At 59.8% G+C, this 13,184-nt stretch overlaps 1 protein-coding gene and 1 long non-coding RNA gene across 4 annotated transcripts in view; one reads left to right on the top strand and one right to left on the bottom strand.

The window, feature by feature from the left end:
- Positions 1 to 13,184, bottom strand: part of NECTIN1 (nectin cell adhesion molecule 1) — a 63,693-nt gene that overhangs the window by 9,306 nt on the left and 41,203 nt on the right. For 2 of the 3 annotated variants that reach the window (XM_064577340.1, XM_045894835.3), the window contains exons 2-5: positions 6,105 to 6,455; positions 5,266 to 5,568; positions 4,731 to 4,848; positions 3,273 to 3,424 (exon numbers count right to left, since the gene is read on the bottom strand). In XM_064577340.1, coding sequence (XP_064433410.1) covers positions 3,273 to 3,424; positions 4,731 to 4,848; positions 5,266 to 5,568; positions 6,105 to 6,455 — 924 coding nt within the window. Of the gene's footprint in view, positions 1 to 3,272; positions 3,425 to 4,730; positions 4,849 to 5,265; positions 5,569 to 6,104; positions 6,559 to 13,184 lie in introns of all 3 variants that reach the window. The other variant, XM_064577341.1, reaches the window with a different exon arrangement.
- Positions 1 to 13,184, top strand: part of LOC123857729 (uncharacterized) — a 259,889-nt gene that overhangs the window by 245,175 nt on the left and 1,530 nt on the right. Inside the window, exon 8 of the long non-coding RNA XR_010407092.1 lies at positions 11,732 to 11,814. This is a non-coding gene — a long non-coding RNA (uncharacterized LOC123857729). The remainder of the gene's footprint in view (positions 1 to 11,731; positions 11,815 to 13,184) is intronic.

Here is a 13,184-nt window from a genome sequence, read left to right as displayed (position 1 = left end):
CCCTCTCTGCTCCTCCTGACAACCCCGGTCCCAGGGCCAGATGCTGCCCCATTTGGCCTCTTGAGTCTGGTCAAGGCCACACCCTGAGCACCTCTCCCTACTCTCTGCATTACCCGCAGAGGGAGAAGGGAGGGGAGCTCACTGGTTTGTTGGGGACTCCTGGGCTAACCCCATGAAATTGCTCCTCATGGGCCCCGTGGACATGTACGCACAAATTCTGGTGAGTCTGTCTCCCTATCCCCGTGGCAGCGGCCCAGGCCTGCTGCTTCCCACTAGGGACACCCTCACTGTACAGCCCCTAACTGGTCCCCTGCTGCCATCCACACAGCCTCTCAAATGCTTGGTCTAAGCCACCTGCCTCACCACGCTGCTTCTCTGCTGAGAACCCTCCAGAGACTCCCCTTTGACAACACAGAGAAAGCCCCACTCCTTCCGGTCCTGCCCACTTGGCTCCCACCATTTTCCTCCCACAAGCTTCCCCTGCCAGCGAACCCCCACCCTCCATCACTGCCCACTCACTCATCCTTGTAGGAACAACTCAAATGCCACCTTCCGCGCCATCCGGGGCCCTGAGAAGCCCCAGCTACAGTGTGTGTGTGCGGGTCCAGTGCCCCCCACACGCACGTGCCTTTGGCACACACCCTGCTGCCCGCCTCCTCCCCCTCCTGCCCCAGCTGCTCTTCATTTTCCTCTCCAGATGCGCCCAGGGCAAAGCTATTACCCGAACGGATGGCCAGGATGAAAAATTAAATTTCCACTTATCCGTCTCACTCATGCATCCCCTCCTGACTAGTGGGGTTTGGAGCTCAGGGCATGGCTGTGTCCCTCGGCCTGGGCCCCCAGAGAACGCGACAGACACTAGCTGATGCAGGATGAGGGCTGGTGGCGTTGGTGGCTGCTCGGAAATTGTCCATGAGCACGGGAACACACAGCTCTGAAGAGGCTCAGGCTTCCTGGCTGAGCCCTCCAGAGGGGCTGTGAGATCGTCCCTCCTTCCCTCGGGACGGCCGGCGAAACAGCTCCTGGGCCCGTCAATGATTCAGTGAGTGTCACGCTTCCCTGGCTTCTGCCTAACTGGGCTGGCAACAGGAGTGTCCTTACGCAAGGCCCTTCTCACCACCCACGTGTGTGACTTTGGTTGCCACCGGTGCTCCGCTCCATACCTCTGGGGAGCACAGGAGGATAGGCTGTGTGCCTCTTCCAGTTGGAGCCCTGGGCAGCTTGGCCCCCCCGGCCACGAGGCCATGCGGGGCACTACTGTGGCCATCAGCCCCCAGGAGATGCCCCCCCCTCCACAGCTGGCTTCTTTCCTCTTTGTTCCGTAGCCCGGGCCTGGGGAGTGCCCCCTTCCCTTCCTCCCTGCTCCTGGACCTGGTGTGACTCCCTGATGAGCAGCCCTGCACTCACGGGCATCCTGCAGCCTCCTGAGCTTTGGGAGAAGGGACGCCCTGACTTTGCTGTCCCAGCGCTGCCTCGGGCTGGGTAGCACCACTTGGCCCCATAAGCCTAGAAGGGCCTCTGACTGGTCCACTCATGCCAGGGGTAGGATCATGGGCGATCGCTGCTCCCAGGTTTCTTGGCTTCCTCCTGTGATTGCCCAGTCCGCTGTTTCCCCAAAGAGCCCGAGGGGTGGAGGGTGACGGAGTGGTGGTGTCTGTGATCCACCACTGGGGAAGGTACCCCCACCCCGGGAGGGCTCTGTGTGTGCGAGCACGCATCTGGCCAGAGGTAAGGGTGAAGATCTCTGTATTACAGACTGAGAGAAGAGCCACACGCTGAGGCCCGTCTGTGTCGTCCCTCCAAGGACACGCCTCACTGCGGCGTGGTCACGCTCCCTTACCAATACCCCTCATCCTCGTCGGCCCCTCGGCCCCACGGCCAGAGCTCGGGCCCCTGTGAGGTTCCTACTGAGCTTGGCCCACGTTTTCTCCAGGAGGGGAGAAGTGTGTGATTCTGCCCTTCCCTCCGCCCCCCTCAAGCCTCAGCCTGGAGGACGGGCTGCCTTCGCTTTGCCCAGCTCCCCCTCAGATGCTTCTACTACCTCAACCAGTCAGAGAGCCGAGGGCAGGGGGTTGAAGAGAGCGGCAAATGACCAGTGACTCCACCTTCCCCAGTGAGGGTGTGACGGAACGGCCCCGACGGCAGGTCGGTGCGGACCCCGGACGCCGTCAGGCTGCTCCTTGGGCAGCTGTACCCGGAACGTACCCACCAACGAGGTCTCCGACGGCTGAGACACAGGCCCAGAGCTGAGGCCTCTCCAGGGCGTGCCCAGGTCCTGCGCCTGCCGTCCAGGAAGCACGGCCCAACTTCCTACACTCCCCAGCCTGGCTCAGCATCTCTCTTGAGGTCACTGCCCGCGCACGACGCGCACCCCTGACACCACTTCCTGTCCCAGACGGTTCTTTCTGTCACTTTCTTATCCTGCGACCAGCTCGGCTACAATATTAAAGCCACCCCCTCTTCCGGCTGTGAACTCGTGATAGCAACTGTACCCCTCTGTTGGCTTGTTCTGATCCTTCCATTAATCATGATAATGATAGAGATCGAGATCATAATCACAGAGCACGGGCCATTTATTGACAGACTGCTGGTCTGTGCTAGGTACTCGGCCCACATTTTGTAAATTCTGACAACAAGCCTCCAGGCACCTCGTCTTATCCCCATATCCAGAGCGCCGTCCACGTCCCAGCTGTCGGACATTGACGTCCGTGGCTCCTGTCATGGCCCGTGGGAGGCCTCCCCCAGAACATCCTAGCTCCTGTGCTCCCTCCCTTGGCCCCGAGAGGTCAGGGGGCTGAATCTCCTCAACCGCACTGACACAGAGACAAGTGCAGGGAAAGTTCAGTCAAGGGCACGAGACCACCAGGGCTCTGGGCCATCTCCTTGCTTTCCCTCCTGTGTCCCTGCCGCCCCCGTGGGTTTCCTGAGCTGCAGGAACAGACGAGCTCCACCTGCCAGCATCACAGGACATGGGCAGGCTCTACCACCATGCCCCACTGTCCCCCGACCCCCAGAAGCATTGTTGCAAATGGCACTTACTTCTTCCCTGCTGGAGCCTCCCTCTGACCCCTCTCTGATCAGGGGTCACCCTGTCTCACACACAGCCTTGTAACAGAGAACAGAGAAAAGCAAAGCAAGGCCAATGGCCAGAGCCTAAGGGGGAACCAGAGAAGAAAAGAGGAGACACAGACTTCCCACATGACACCAGCCAAAGGTGGGGGACGTCAGCAGTGGGCTGGGGGAGAGAGGCTGGGCAGGGGGCAGCTTCCTACCTGTGATGTTGACCTCCACTTGGCCCGAGCGCGTGCTGATGGGGTTGGTGGCCTCGCACACGTAGGTCCCTGCCAGGCTATAGTTGATGGGCCCCCTGAAGAAGAGGGTTCTGTTCTGGGCCTCCACGCCCTTGGGCAGAGAGCCATTCAGCCTGCGGGGACGGGGACACAGGGCAGAGGGTTAGGACTCTCCGGCCCAGAAGCTGCCTCGGTGTCACCCACCTGCCTCCAAGACTCCCAGCCCTTTTGCTGAGCGAATAATGGGCAGGGTCTGCCTTGGAAGGAGGACAAACAACCACAACAATAATCTCTTGTGTTTCACACTCGATGGTCCCAGCACTGAAACGCAGACAGGACAGGAAGGTACTTGGTCCCACGGAACAGATGAGCAACTCTTAAGTTCAAGGTCAAGGAACACAGGGGTAAGTGACAGAACTGGAGTCCTAGCCAGGTCTCTGACTCCTGGCACTGTGCTCTTCCGGCTACTCCTGGTTTCTTGGGTTGCTGGTTTAACAAGCTGCTCAGGTAACCCCCATGTGGAGGAATCATGTTCCATTTCACTATCTCATTGTCTCGCTGGACACATCACAGGCCTTTTTCCTGGGGAAACACAGGGGGACTTCCTCCCGATCCACGGAGCCTCGATTCTGTTGGACCCAGCAGCTCCCAGGCACACACAGCTGAAACTGGCAAGCCGGCCCTGGCCACTTGCACCTTCAGAAGCACTTCTGGTTCCAGGAAGTGGACGGAAGGTGCGAACTGGCTGGGGCATGCCGCTGCCTGCTACCTCCCGGACAAGAGTACAGACACAATGTGGGCAGCCATCTCCTGACCATCCGCGTCAACCTCCTTCTTGGCTTCCCCATGCCCGTCTTTCTACGTGTTCCATCCAGCTCTTCTCTGGGAAGAACCTTGGCTCAGGCCATCAACGCCGGCTGGAGGGCCAGACTCAAAGACTGGGAAGCCAAGAACCGGAGGACGGGATATGGGACAAGCACGCCATGAACACAAGCATGCTGGGCTGACGGCTGCCCTCTCCTTGAGAATCTGGGGGTGCTGGAGAGAAGGAACGGGAACAAAGAAAGATCTGGGATGCTCCAGAAAGCCAGCTTCCCTGGGGACACCTCGATAAAAATAAATACCGGGGGCTGGGGTGGGAGTGACTCACTCAGACTGAATCACCAAAGGAAAACGACAAAATTCTTTATTAGGGAGAAGAAAGCAGGCAGATTATGAGGGAATCCCCCTCTGGCAGAATGGTTTGTCCCACTGACCCTGATGCTGTCAGACGTGGGGGTGTTATGTGTGGCCCCTCGCGGCCCCTCCCCTTGTCGCTGAGAAACCTGAACCGAGACCCTAATTTCCTCCCCAGTTAATGCTCCTGGAGGTGGGGTGGGGTACCTCCCTGTGACCAGCTAGGTACCCTGCCGGGCGACCGGCCAGCCCCAGAGCACTCACGTGGTCCAATGGTACTCGGTGGCGGGGGGGTTAGCATCGGCTCTGCACGTGAGCTTCACGTCCATTCGCTGCAGGTACCAGTTCCCATCAAACCCCTCGATGGTCACCTCGGGCTCATCTGTGGGGCAAGGGATGATGTTTTGAGAAGGGGGAGGTCAGGAGAGCAGGACTTGGAGTGAGGGAGCCTCGGACAGGGAACGGAGGGAGGATAGCAGTGACACGGAACCAGCTGGAAGACGGAGAGAGAAAGGGGGAGGGAGGGGATCATGGACCCTCAGAGCAGCAGAAGCAAGGAGACTGAGGAACGATGAGGACAGATGAGCCAAGGGAGGAGATGGGGGAAGAGAGGAGGGAAGCCAAAGCACCCCCAGGAAGAGAGAGGGAGGGGAAGGCTAGAGGGGCCAGAGAAGGAAGGGGCGGGGGAGAGCGGCAGGAGATAGAAGCAGAGGAGGAGGGAGGGCTGGTGTGGGTGGGGAGTGGGGAGGGGACAGCGGTGCCCACCCCAGGAAGCCAGCCCGCACCGCGCCCTGCTCACACTGCACGTTGAGGGTGAGGCTCTCCCGGAAGCGGTCCATGTGGTAGTTGACGATGCAGGCCAGGGACTGCTGGTGGGCTTCCCGGCTGGGCACCAGGCGGTAGCGGCTGATGACGGTCACCGTGCCGTTGGGGTTCCGGATCTCCTGGTACTCCGCTTCGCCCTTCAGGCGTGTTTCCCAGGACACCACGCTGGGAGGCTTCCCATTGGCCGAGGTGCAGGTGGCCACCAGGACCTTGTCATCCTGCCCCTTCTTGGCTCGAAGCACTGCCTGGGTACCCTCTACCCAGTTGGTGGGTTTGGCTGCGGGGAAGTGGAGAGCGCCATGGGACCAGCTCTCCCGCCTCGCCCAAGGTGTGCGGGCCCAGGACGTCCCCCTGGCCATCCTCACCTCTCGGCTGTGCACTTCTCCCGGGGCTGCTTCACATCTAACCTACGTCCTCCCTGCTCTATGGCTGGTACCCGCTTCTGTCAAGCAGAGGGCTTCTTGGGAGCCTCGGCCTGCTCAAGGACAGTGGCTCATGCAGCTCTTCTTACCGTGCTGTCTGAAGCTCCTGCTTGCTTCTTGGTCACCCACAAAGCACCTTGGAGGGGGGTGCTCCGACCTGAATCCTGATCTTCAGCTCTGTCCACGGCTAAGGCCCTGCCCCCAATCCCTAGTGAACTGTGGCCCAGCCTGGCTGGAAGGGACCAGAAGCGCCATGCCTGGAGCGCGGGCAGCATGCCAACCCGAACAGAACGATGGGGCCACTGAGGCACGCGTCGAGAATGGCCAAGCCCCAGGCCCCAGGCCCCAGGCCTCTGCACGAGCAGGGAGGGAGGGGGTCGGGCCAGCTTACCCATCACGGTGAGGTTGAGCTGGCTTTCTCGATTGCCGGCGGGGAAGGTGGCGAACTCGCAGATGTAGACTCCCTCGTCGTCCAGCTCCAGGCGGGAGAGGCGGATGGTGCCGTCGGTGAAGGAGGGCCGCAGAAATTCCACGCGCTCGCGGTAGGGGGCCAGCACGGAGACGCCCATGGCTGGGTTGTAGATGGCCACATTCTGCTTAGAGCCGTTGGTCGCCTTCTGCCACGTGACCTGGGTGATCTTCACGCCGGGCAGCGGGTTGGCAAAGCTGCAATGCAGCACCACGTCCGTGCCGATGAAACCGTACATGGAGTCGTTCACCTGGACCACCTGGGCGTGGGGGCCTGGGCAAAGGAGACGCGGGCGGTGGTCAGCGACAGGCGCGGCCCCCCGCCCAGACTCCCGGGGCGCTGCTCCTCTCTCTCTAGCAGTATTACTCTTCTGAGGCTGATCATAAAAATAGTAATTGCTTGTAATAAAAGCACGCTGGGTGATACTGAAAAATACCGAGAAGAAAATGGCACGACCCAGGATCCCGCCACTCAGAAATATCACTGATAATCTTGCAGGAAATACCCTCTTTTACTTTCTTCTCTTTACATCATTTCCCTATATTGCTCCGCGTGACCATCTTTTCTTTTCCTCACACCGAGGGAGAATCACGCACTGTACGTATTGTTCGGCAAGCTGCCTTTTCACTTGGCGATACGTCGTGGGTACCTCGCCTCAAGGCAGTAAATACACACCCCCACCCTTGTTTTTGATGAGGAGGGTCGAGTGCACTGTTTTGCTGCGAGCCACCAACTATGTCACCTTCCTGGGCCTCAGTCCCCTTCTGGCAAATGGGGCATAAAATCTAGGCCTCCACCTCACGGGGTTGCTAGGAGAACCAAATGGGACTAAGGAGAAAGTGTGTCAGGAGACAGGAAGCGCTGCCCACATGGCTCACGGGGGCCACCATGATGGCCACCCCCATTAGGTCTTCTCCCTTAAGGCTGAGTGCCCGCGCCCTGGGGGGGCATGGCTCCGTCCCCTCACCCGGCCAGGTGGGGAGAAGTAGGTGCTGCACAAGGCGCGGCCTCCCCTGGCTCCCGGCTGCCTTCACAGTCTAATCTAAACGTCTTGGCATTCGACATCGCCCTCATCTGTATCCTGCCTTTTTGTCCACATCTCTCCATACGCTCTGCCCTCCGACCATGTCAGCCTGGGCCCCTCCTCAGAACATGCCATGTTTCTATGTTCCCTTCCTCCCTCTCTTCCTCCTCCTAACACTCCTAGACTCTTGCTCATGCAGTTCCCTAGAAGGCCCTGGAAGGCTCTTCTCCTTCTCCACCGATGGATCTCCCACTCAGGCCACCCCCTTTGGGAAGCTTCACAGACCTTCCCCACGCCACCTCTGTTACAGATCTTTTCTGCCTTGGAATGTGGTCGTTCATGCCTCTAACTTCTCCACCAGAGTGGGATCTGTGCTTTCCCCTCACCGCATCTCCAGTGCCCAGCCCAGGGTCTGGCACACAGTAGGTGCTCAGTGGGTATTTGTTGCCAGATAAATTGCAATGGAACCCGCGAGAATAGAGATTTGCAAGGAGGAGGGAGTGATCAGTGGCATCGGATGAATGAATCAATTCCCCCTAGTCTCCTCACCGATTGTTTTATGCCCACTAGAAGGCTTGTTTGAGCTTCGCCTAACCCTGAACTCGGGGCAGCCATCCCCTCCGGTGGGTCTCTCCGGGGCTCGTTCCTGCGCTCTGTTACTGGCCATACCTCTGTACACTTCCTGTTGTCCCATCCTCACGGCACTCCATTTACTGAGCATCATCAGTACTATCAATGCCAGGCCCTGGACTGACCCAGAAGCAAGGGGCCGGCCTCAATGGTCCCCCAAGGGAGCCTGGAGTTCAAGACTGGAAACTTGGGGCTCCTATTTGCCCCTGCCTGATGGAGACACAAAAGCAGGGCACACTCCTCTGAGGGCTTGGGAGACCATGGCAGGTGAAAGCTCCTTCCCTCAGGAGGGTACAGGCATGTCTCCTAGGTCCCTGCAGTATCCTCTGTGTTTGACATACGAAAATGTATTCAAAAAATGCTTGCTGAATAAGTAAGTCTTTGGCCCCTTCGAGCCAGGCCCTTACCATGCTCTGGAAGCTTCCCTGATGCTCCCGTATCACATGCCTGTTCACAACCACACAGACCCTTCAAGGCCCACCTGGGGGACCCCACTCCATCCCCTCCCGCTGCCCCCTTGGCCAGTCTGTGGGGTTCTGACATGTCCCTGGGCAGAGAGCACTGTGGGCTGGCTGGAGTCCAATGGAGGAAGCATCCATCAGGGAGTCAGGAGTTGCATTCTGCTGGGCTCCATCTTGAGCTGGCTGTGGGACCTGGGCCAGTCACTTGCCCCTCCTGAGCCCTATTTTCCTCCTCTATAAGGAGCAGGCTGGACTCCCCCAGTCCCTTCTGGCCCTGAGTCTGAGTCCTTGAACTGCAGCCCAGCCCAGCTGGGGCCCCACCCCAGATAGAGTCCCACGGTGAGGTCAGTGGGCCAGCCAGTGCTCCTGCTGACTGGCTGGCTGGCAAGCAGCTAGGCCCTAGGCCCTCCCAGCAGGATAAGCGGGTGCTCCCTCCCCCACTCCCCAGGCTTCACTCACCAACCTGCTGGAGGTTGCCCAGCAGCTGAGATAATGTGGGTATAATTGGGGAACTTTCACCACACAAAGCCAGAAAACAGGAAAAGCCAGTTGGGAGGGCTTGGGCCATAGGCTGGGGGTGGGGGTTGGGGTGTGGGCACCAGGAACCATCTAGGGATTGGTGCCCAGCACGGTGGGGCCTATAGCGGGACACAGCCCACCAAGCCTGCCTTGACCCCATCTCCTGTCACTCCTCCGCAGGTGTGGGGACAGGCAGGGTTCAGCGCCTGGCACACACGCTACCATTCATTCGCTGTGTCTTCAGCAGTGATCTCACCCTTCAGAGCTGTGAATACCAGGAGGGAAGATCGCCGACAGTGGCCTGGGCGTGGGGGCGGGGCGGGCGCTGCAAGGGGCTCGGGCGCCCCAGCAGCCCTGTCTTGTCCGTCAGTACCTAACCAGACCAAGGCAGCCCTCCCCACGCTAATGTCTGTTTTGGGGTTAAGGCCCCTCTCTCCTCTCCAGAGGCAGCCCCATGGGGTGCCAGTGAGGAGGGTGCCTGGCACGCCCGCTCACTGAGCACAAAGCCGGTTGTCCTGGCCCTTGCCCCTTCTGCCCTAGCGATGAGTGGGCAAGCCAGAGCGCGGGAGGACCTCTAAGGAGCAGGCCGACTTAGTTTGATGTTGGCCTCTCTGTCCACACCCCACTGGGCACAAGGGAGCTCCGGGTATGGGGTTTGGGGTCACTCCCTGCTCCCAGAGTTCTGGAACTGGGAGGGGCTGGGGACACTGGCAAGGTCTGAAGACCCTCCCTTCGCCCTCCACCCCACTCCAGGCTTAGGGACCCAGAACCCCAGCTTCTGGCTTGGGGCTGTCAGTCTTGGCCCGAGGATGCACGGTTGGGGAGATGTCCCTCATTCTTTAGATTGGGCAGACTGGGAGGCTTTCAGAGAGCGGGGCGCACCTCCAGTGGTTGGGCAGCAGGGTCAGAGTGCTGCAGCGAATGGGGCAGTGGGGATCTCCACTGAAAAGGCAGAGAAAGGGCTGGATCAGGGCAGTGACCCAGGAAGAGGGCCCTCCTCCGTGTAGGAAGAGGGGGACCATCAGCCTCGTCTGGAAGGCTCGGGAGAGGAGGTGCAAACAGGAGGACAGGCCTGTCTAAGCTTCTCCACCATCCGCTCTGGCCTCGATGACCTGGAAGCTGGTGCTCCTGTCTCCCAACACTGCCTGAGCTCCTCCCACCCTCTGAAGGGTTGTTCCATCTCCTCCCCGCTTCGGGCAGCAGGTGGGCTCCTGAAGAGTCAGACAGTGGGGCTTTGCATTCTCCCTCCATCACGTCCGAGCTGTGCAACCTTGGGCAAATGACTTGACCTCTCTGTGCCTCAGTTTGCACTGAGGCTGCACATCTGTAAAATGGGCCTAACAGTGGTACCTACCCCGTGCAGTTGTTCTCAGGAATTCAATGAGTACATGTGAAACTACAGAGCTTAGCACACTCAGGACAGAATTAAACACTCAGTAAACGTTAGTAGCCATCATCACCACCACCACCATCATCTGTATCCCTTTCGCTTTCCTGGCACGTGTGTCTAGCGCGTTTCCCGGTGTGTGTCCCCCCCCGGCTCCCAGCAGATTGCGAATCCCCGTGTGAGAGGGAAGGCACAGGTTTGACCTCGGGTTGAGCTGACCACACCACGGCTCACTGGCAGGATCCAGGGCTCCGAGACTAGCCCGCTGACTTTCTCTGGCTCCCCAGGCTGTCAGGGCTGCTCCACACAAGGCACTGTCTGTCCTTCCTCACAGGCCCCCTCTTACATGAGAAGTGGGGGCTGTCCCAGATGTGGGAACCAGGACTACTAGAATGGTAGCATCCTGGAGGCTCAATGGACCATGTAATGCATCATTTTACACAGGAGGAGTCCAGGGTCCAGAGGGGTTGGGTCACTTGCTCGGGGACGCAGAAGAGCATAATCCAGCCCAGTGTTCTTCCCACCCTGCCTTTTTATAAGGGACTCCCAATCTCAGTCTAACTCCCCAGGGCATCATTCTGGGTGGTGTCGCTCCCAGAAATGTGATCTCAGAGCCTCTCTTGCTCCTTTTGATAAATGGCAGGAATACCGGTTACAAATTGCAGTCACAGTGCCTGCAGGCCACCCTCCACTGGGCTTGGTGGGTGGGGGTGGGGGGCGAGAGGCTGGGGGCCAGGGGTGAAGCCCAGTGGGAGCCCGGGTGGGGGTACCTGCAGGACGTACAGAGCAGGAAGGAGCCAGAGAGGGAACCTCTGCCCTCAGTAGAGGGCAATGTGTTTTTCTTTTCCTGACCTCAAGCACTGCCTATATTCTCCCTGACTACCCTATGAGCCCCACGGTCTGGGCCCTGTGTGCAAGTACCTCAGTTTCCCCATTAGAGCTCAGGCTGGACAGCTGGGACTGCCTTCGTGGCTTCCCAGAAGTGCTGAGCCAACAAGGCAGGCGTTGGGCCGGCCCCCCGAGACGTCACAGACCTGTAAAAGCCCCGAGCTCAGCAACAAAACACAAAGGCTCCTCAGTTGTGGCCGACAAACCTGCTCCCCAGGGCCCTGCCCGCCTGCCCTGCCCGCCATGGAGCTAATCCGAGGCTGAGGCCATGGGTTCCCACGCAGTGGGGTGTGGCCCAGAATGGGGGGGCACTCTGCTCCCCGTACCTACCTCGAGCAGTTTCTCTTCCCACCCTTTGAAACTTCAGACCCCTCTCTCCCTGGCCAGGCAGGCTGGGACTGGGCCCATGTGGGCGGGTGAAAGCGGGGGGAATAGGCAAAGGGGGGGGGTTCTGGGATTTCTGGCGCAGGCCACCTCTTCTTCTGCCCCCCACCTATTTCCTGAGACTGCCTGGGTGCCCTCAGTCGGGTAGACAGCAGGGGCAGACCTGGCCCGGAGGAAACTGGGGCACACTGGGGGAAGAGCACTGGGCTCCCCACCCAGGGCCTCTCTGACACCAAAATCCTTTATCCATCTCTAGGGCTTTCCAGGGATCTCCTTCCCCACCACCACCCCAAAACTGGCAGAAAGGAAGAGGACATCCGGTTAGAAACCAGCTTAGTGGTAAGTGGGAATGACTCACCTATGCGGGGGGGGGGGGGGGGGGGGGGAGATAGGGCCTCCAGCCGAAACCCTGCTGAGTCAGCACAGTGAGCTAAAGGTTATAGGGCCCCTCCTCCCAGTGCAGCTACTTCCCCAAATGTCAACTCCCAGGGCTGGCCAGCTCCTCACTTTCCAATGCCAAGGCCGATCCACCTGGGGGAGAGACTGGCAAGGAAGAGGGTATGATCAGGAGGGAATCCCCTTTCTAGGGTCCCCTCCTCTGGGAAGGTTTTGCCAATCAGTGTTGCCCAGACCGAATCGTTCTGCCAGCAAGAACCCACATAAGCAGGGTTCTCACTGAGGTCCTTTGAACCTGTCCCGTCTCGTATCCATGCTCCAGGCAGATTTCCCCATTATTCGGGAGCTCCCTAGAGCCCAGATTCCCCTCTCCGCCCAGGACGGGGTCCAGGGTGACCTAGGTCAGAGGGCTCAGTGAGGACCCAGAAGCAGCAGCTGACCCAGTCCTTGTCCCCACACTCCTAAGTCACCCCTCACTGAGGCTGAGTGCCCCCGCCCTCCCACATTGTAGGTGCTCTGCCCGGTGGGAGTGGGCCCTGGGGGTACTCTTTCTGGGAGCAGTGCCTGCTGGGATGGCTCCAGGAGTCCTGGGGCCTTCAGTCCCTGCTGCATCCACCTTGCCAGCAGAGGTGATAACATCCCATGATCCCACAGTCAGGGGCTAATTGCTACTGTCCAAACCCAGGCGCCTCCGCCCCTCATTTGGGGTCACAGAAACTGCCGATGTTTTCTTCTTGGCTGATGCCCCCCCCCCCCCAACTCCCGACACAGAGCTGGTTAATGATGGGCTGTGGGGCTGGCGCCGGAGCCTTGGGCGGGTGAGTGCAGTGCGTGGGAGAGGAGGGGGCGCGGCAGCCTGGGAAAAGCCCCGAGAAGGTGCCCAGGATCTTCCAAACAGGCTGGGCTGGCCCGCTCCCCAGCGGCGTGGAAGCCGCGGGGTTGTGGTGGCGGCGGTGGGGGCTGCTCTGGCAGGTCCCATCTCTCTGAAACCTAGCAGGACAGGTTGGGGGACGGGGATCAATCAGGGAGTGGGGTTTTGCCTTCTCCTGCTGAGGAACCAGTGGTTGGGACACCTGGACCTCTCCTACAGGTCTGCTGCCTGTTGGCTGCCCCATCCCCAAGGCCAAGGGCAGGGCCAGTCCTGAGCAGCCCCTGGACATCCCAGGAACAGAGAGCCCCTCTCAGTGCTGCCCCTCTCCATCTCTACCTGTTGGTCGTCTCTGGACTGCTCACCCTGCACCTGCCACATTTCCTCTGGCCAGGTGGTGGGGAGGAGGGGCACGTACTGGCGATCAGGAGAGGAAGTCTCTGGT

The sequence above is a fragment of the Mirounga angustirostris genome, unplaced genomic scaffold (assembly GCF_029215605.1).
Source record: "Mirounga angustirostris isolate CCGP_5_RB_7025 unplaced genomic scaffold, mMirAng1.0.hap1 SCAF_13, whole genome shotgun sequence".
Classification (NCBI taxonomy): Eukaryota; Metazoa; Chordata; class Mammalia; order Carnivora; family Phocidae; genus Mirounga; species Mirounga angustirostris.
Note: the sequence above shows the minus strand (reverse complement) of the source record. Positions and strands in the feature narration are given on the sequence as shown.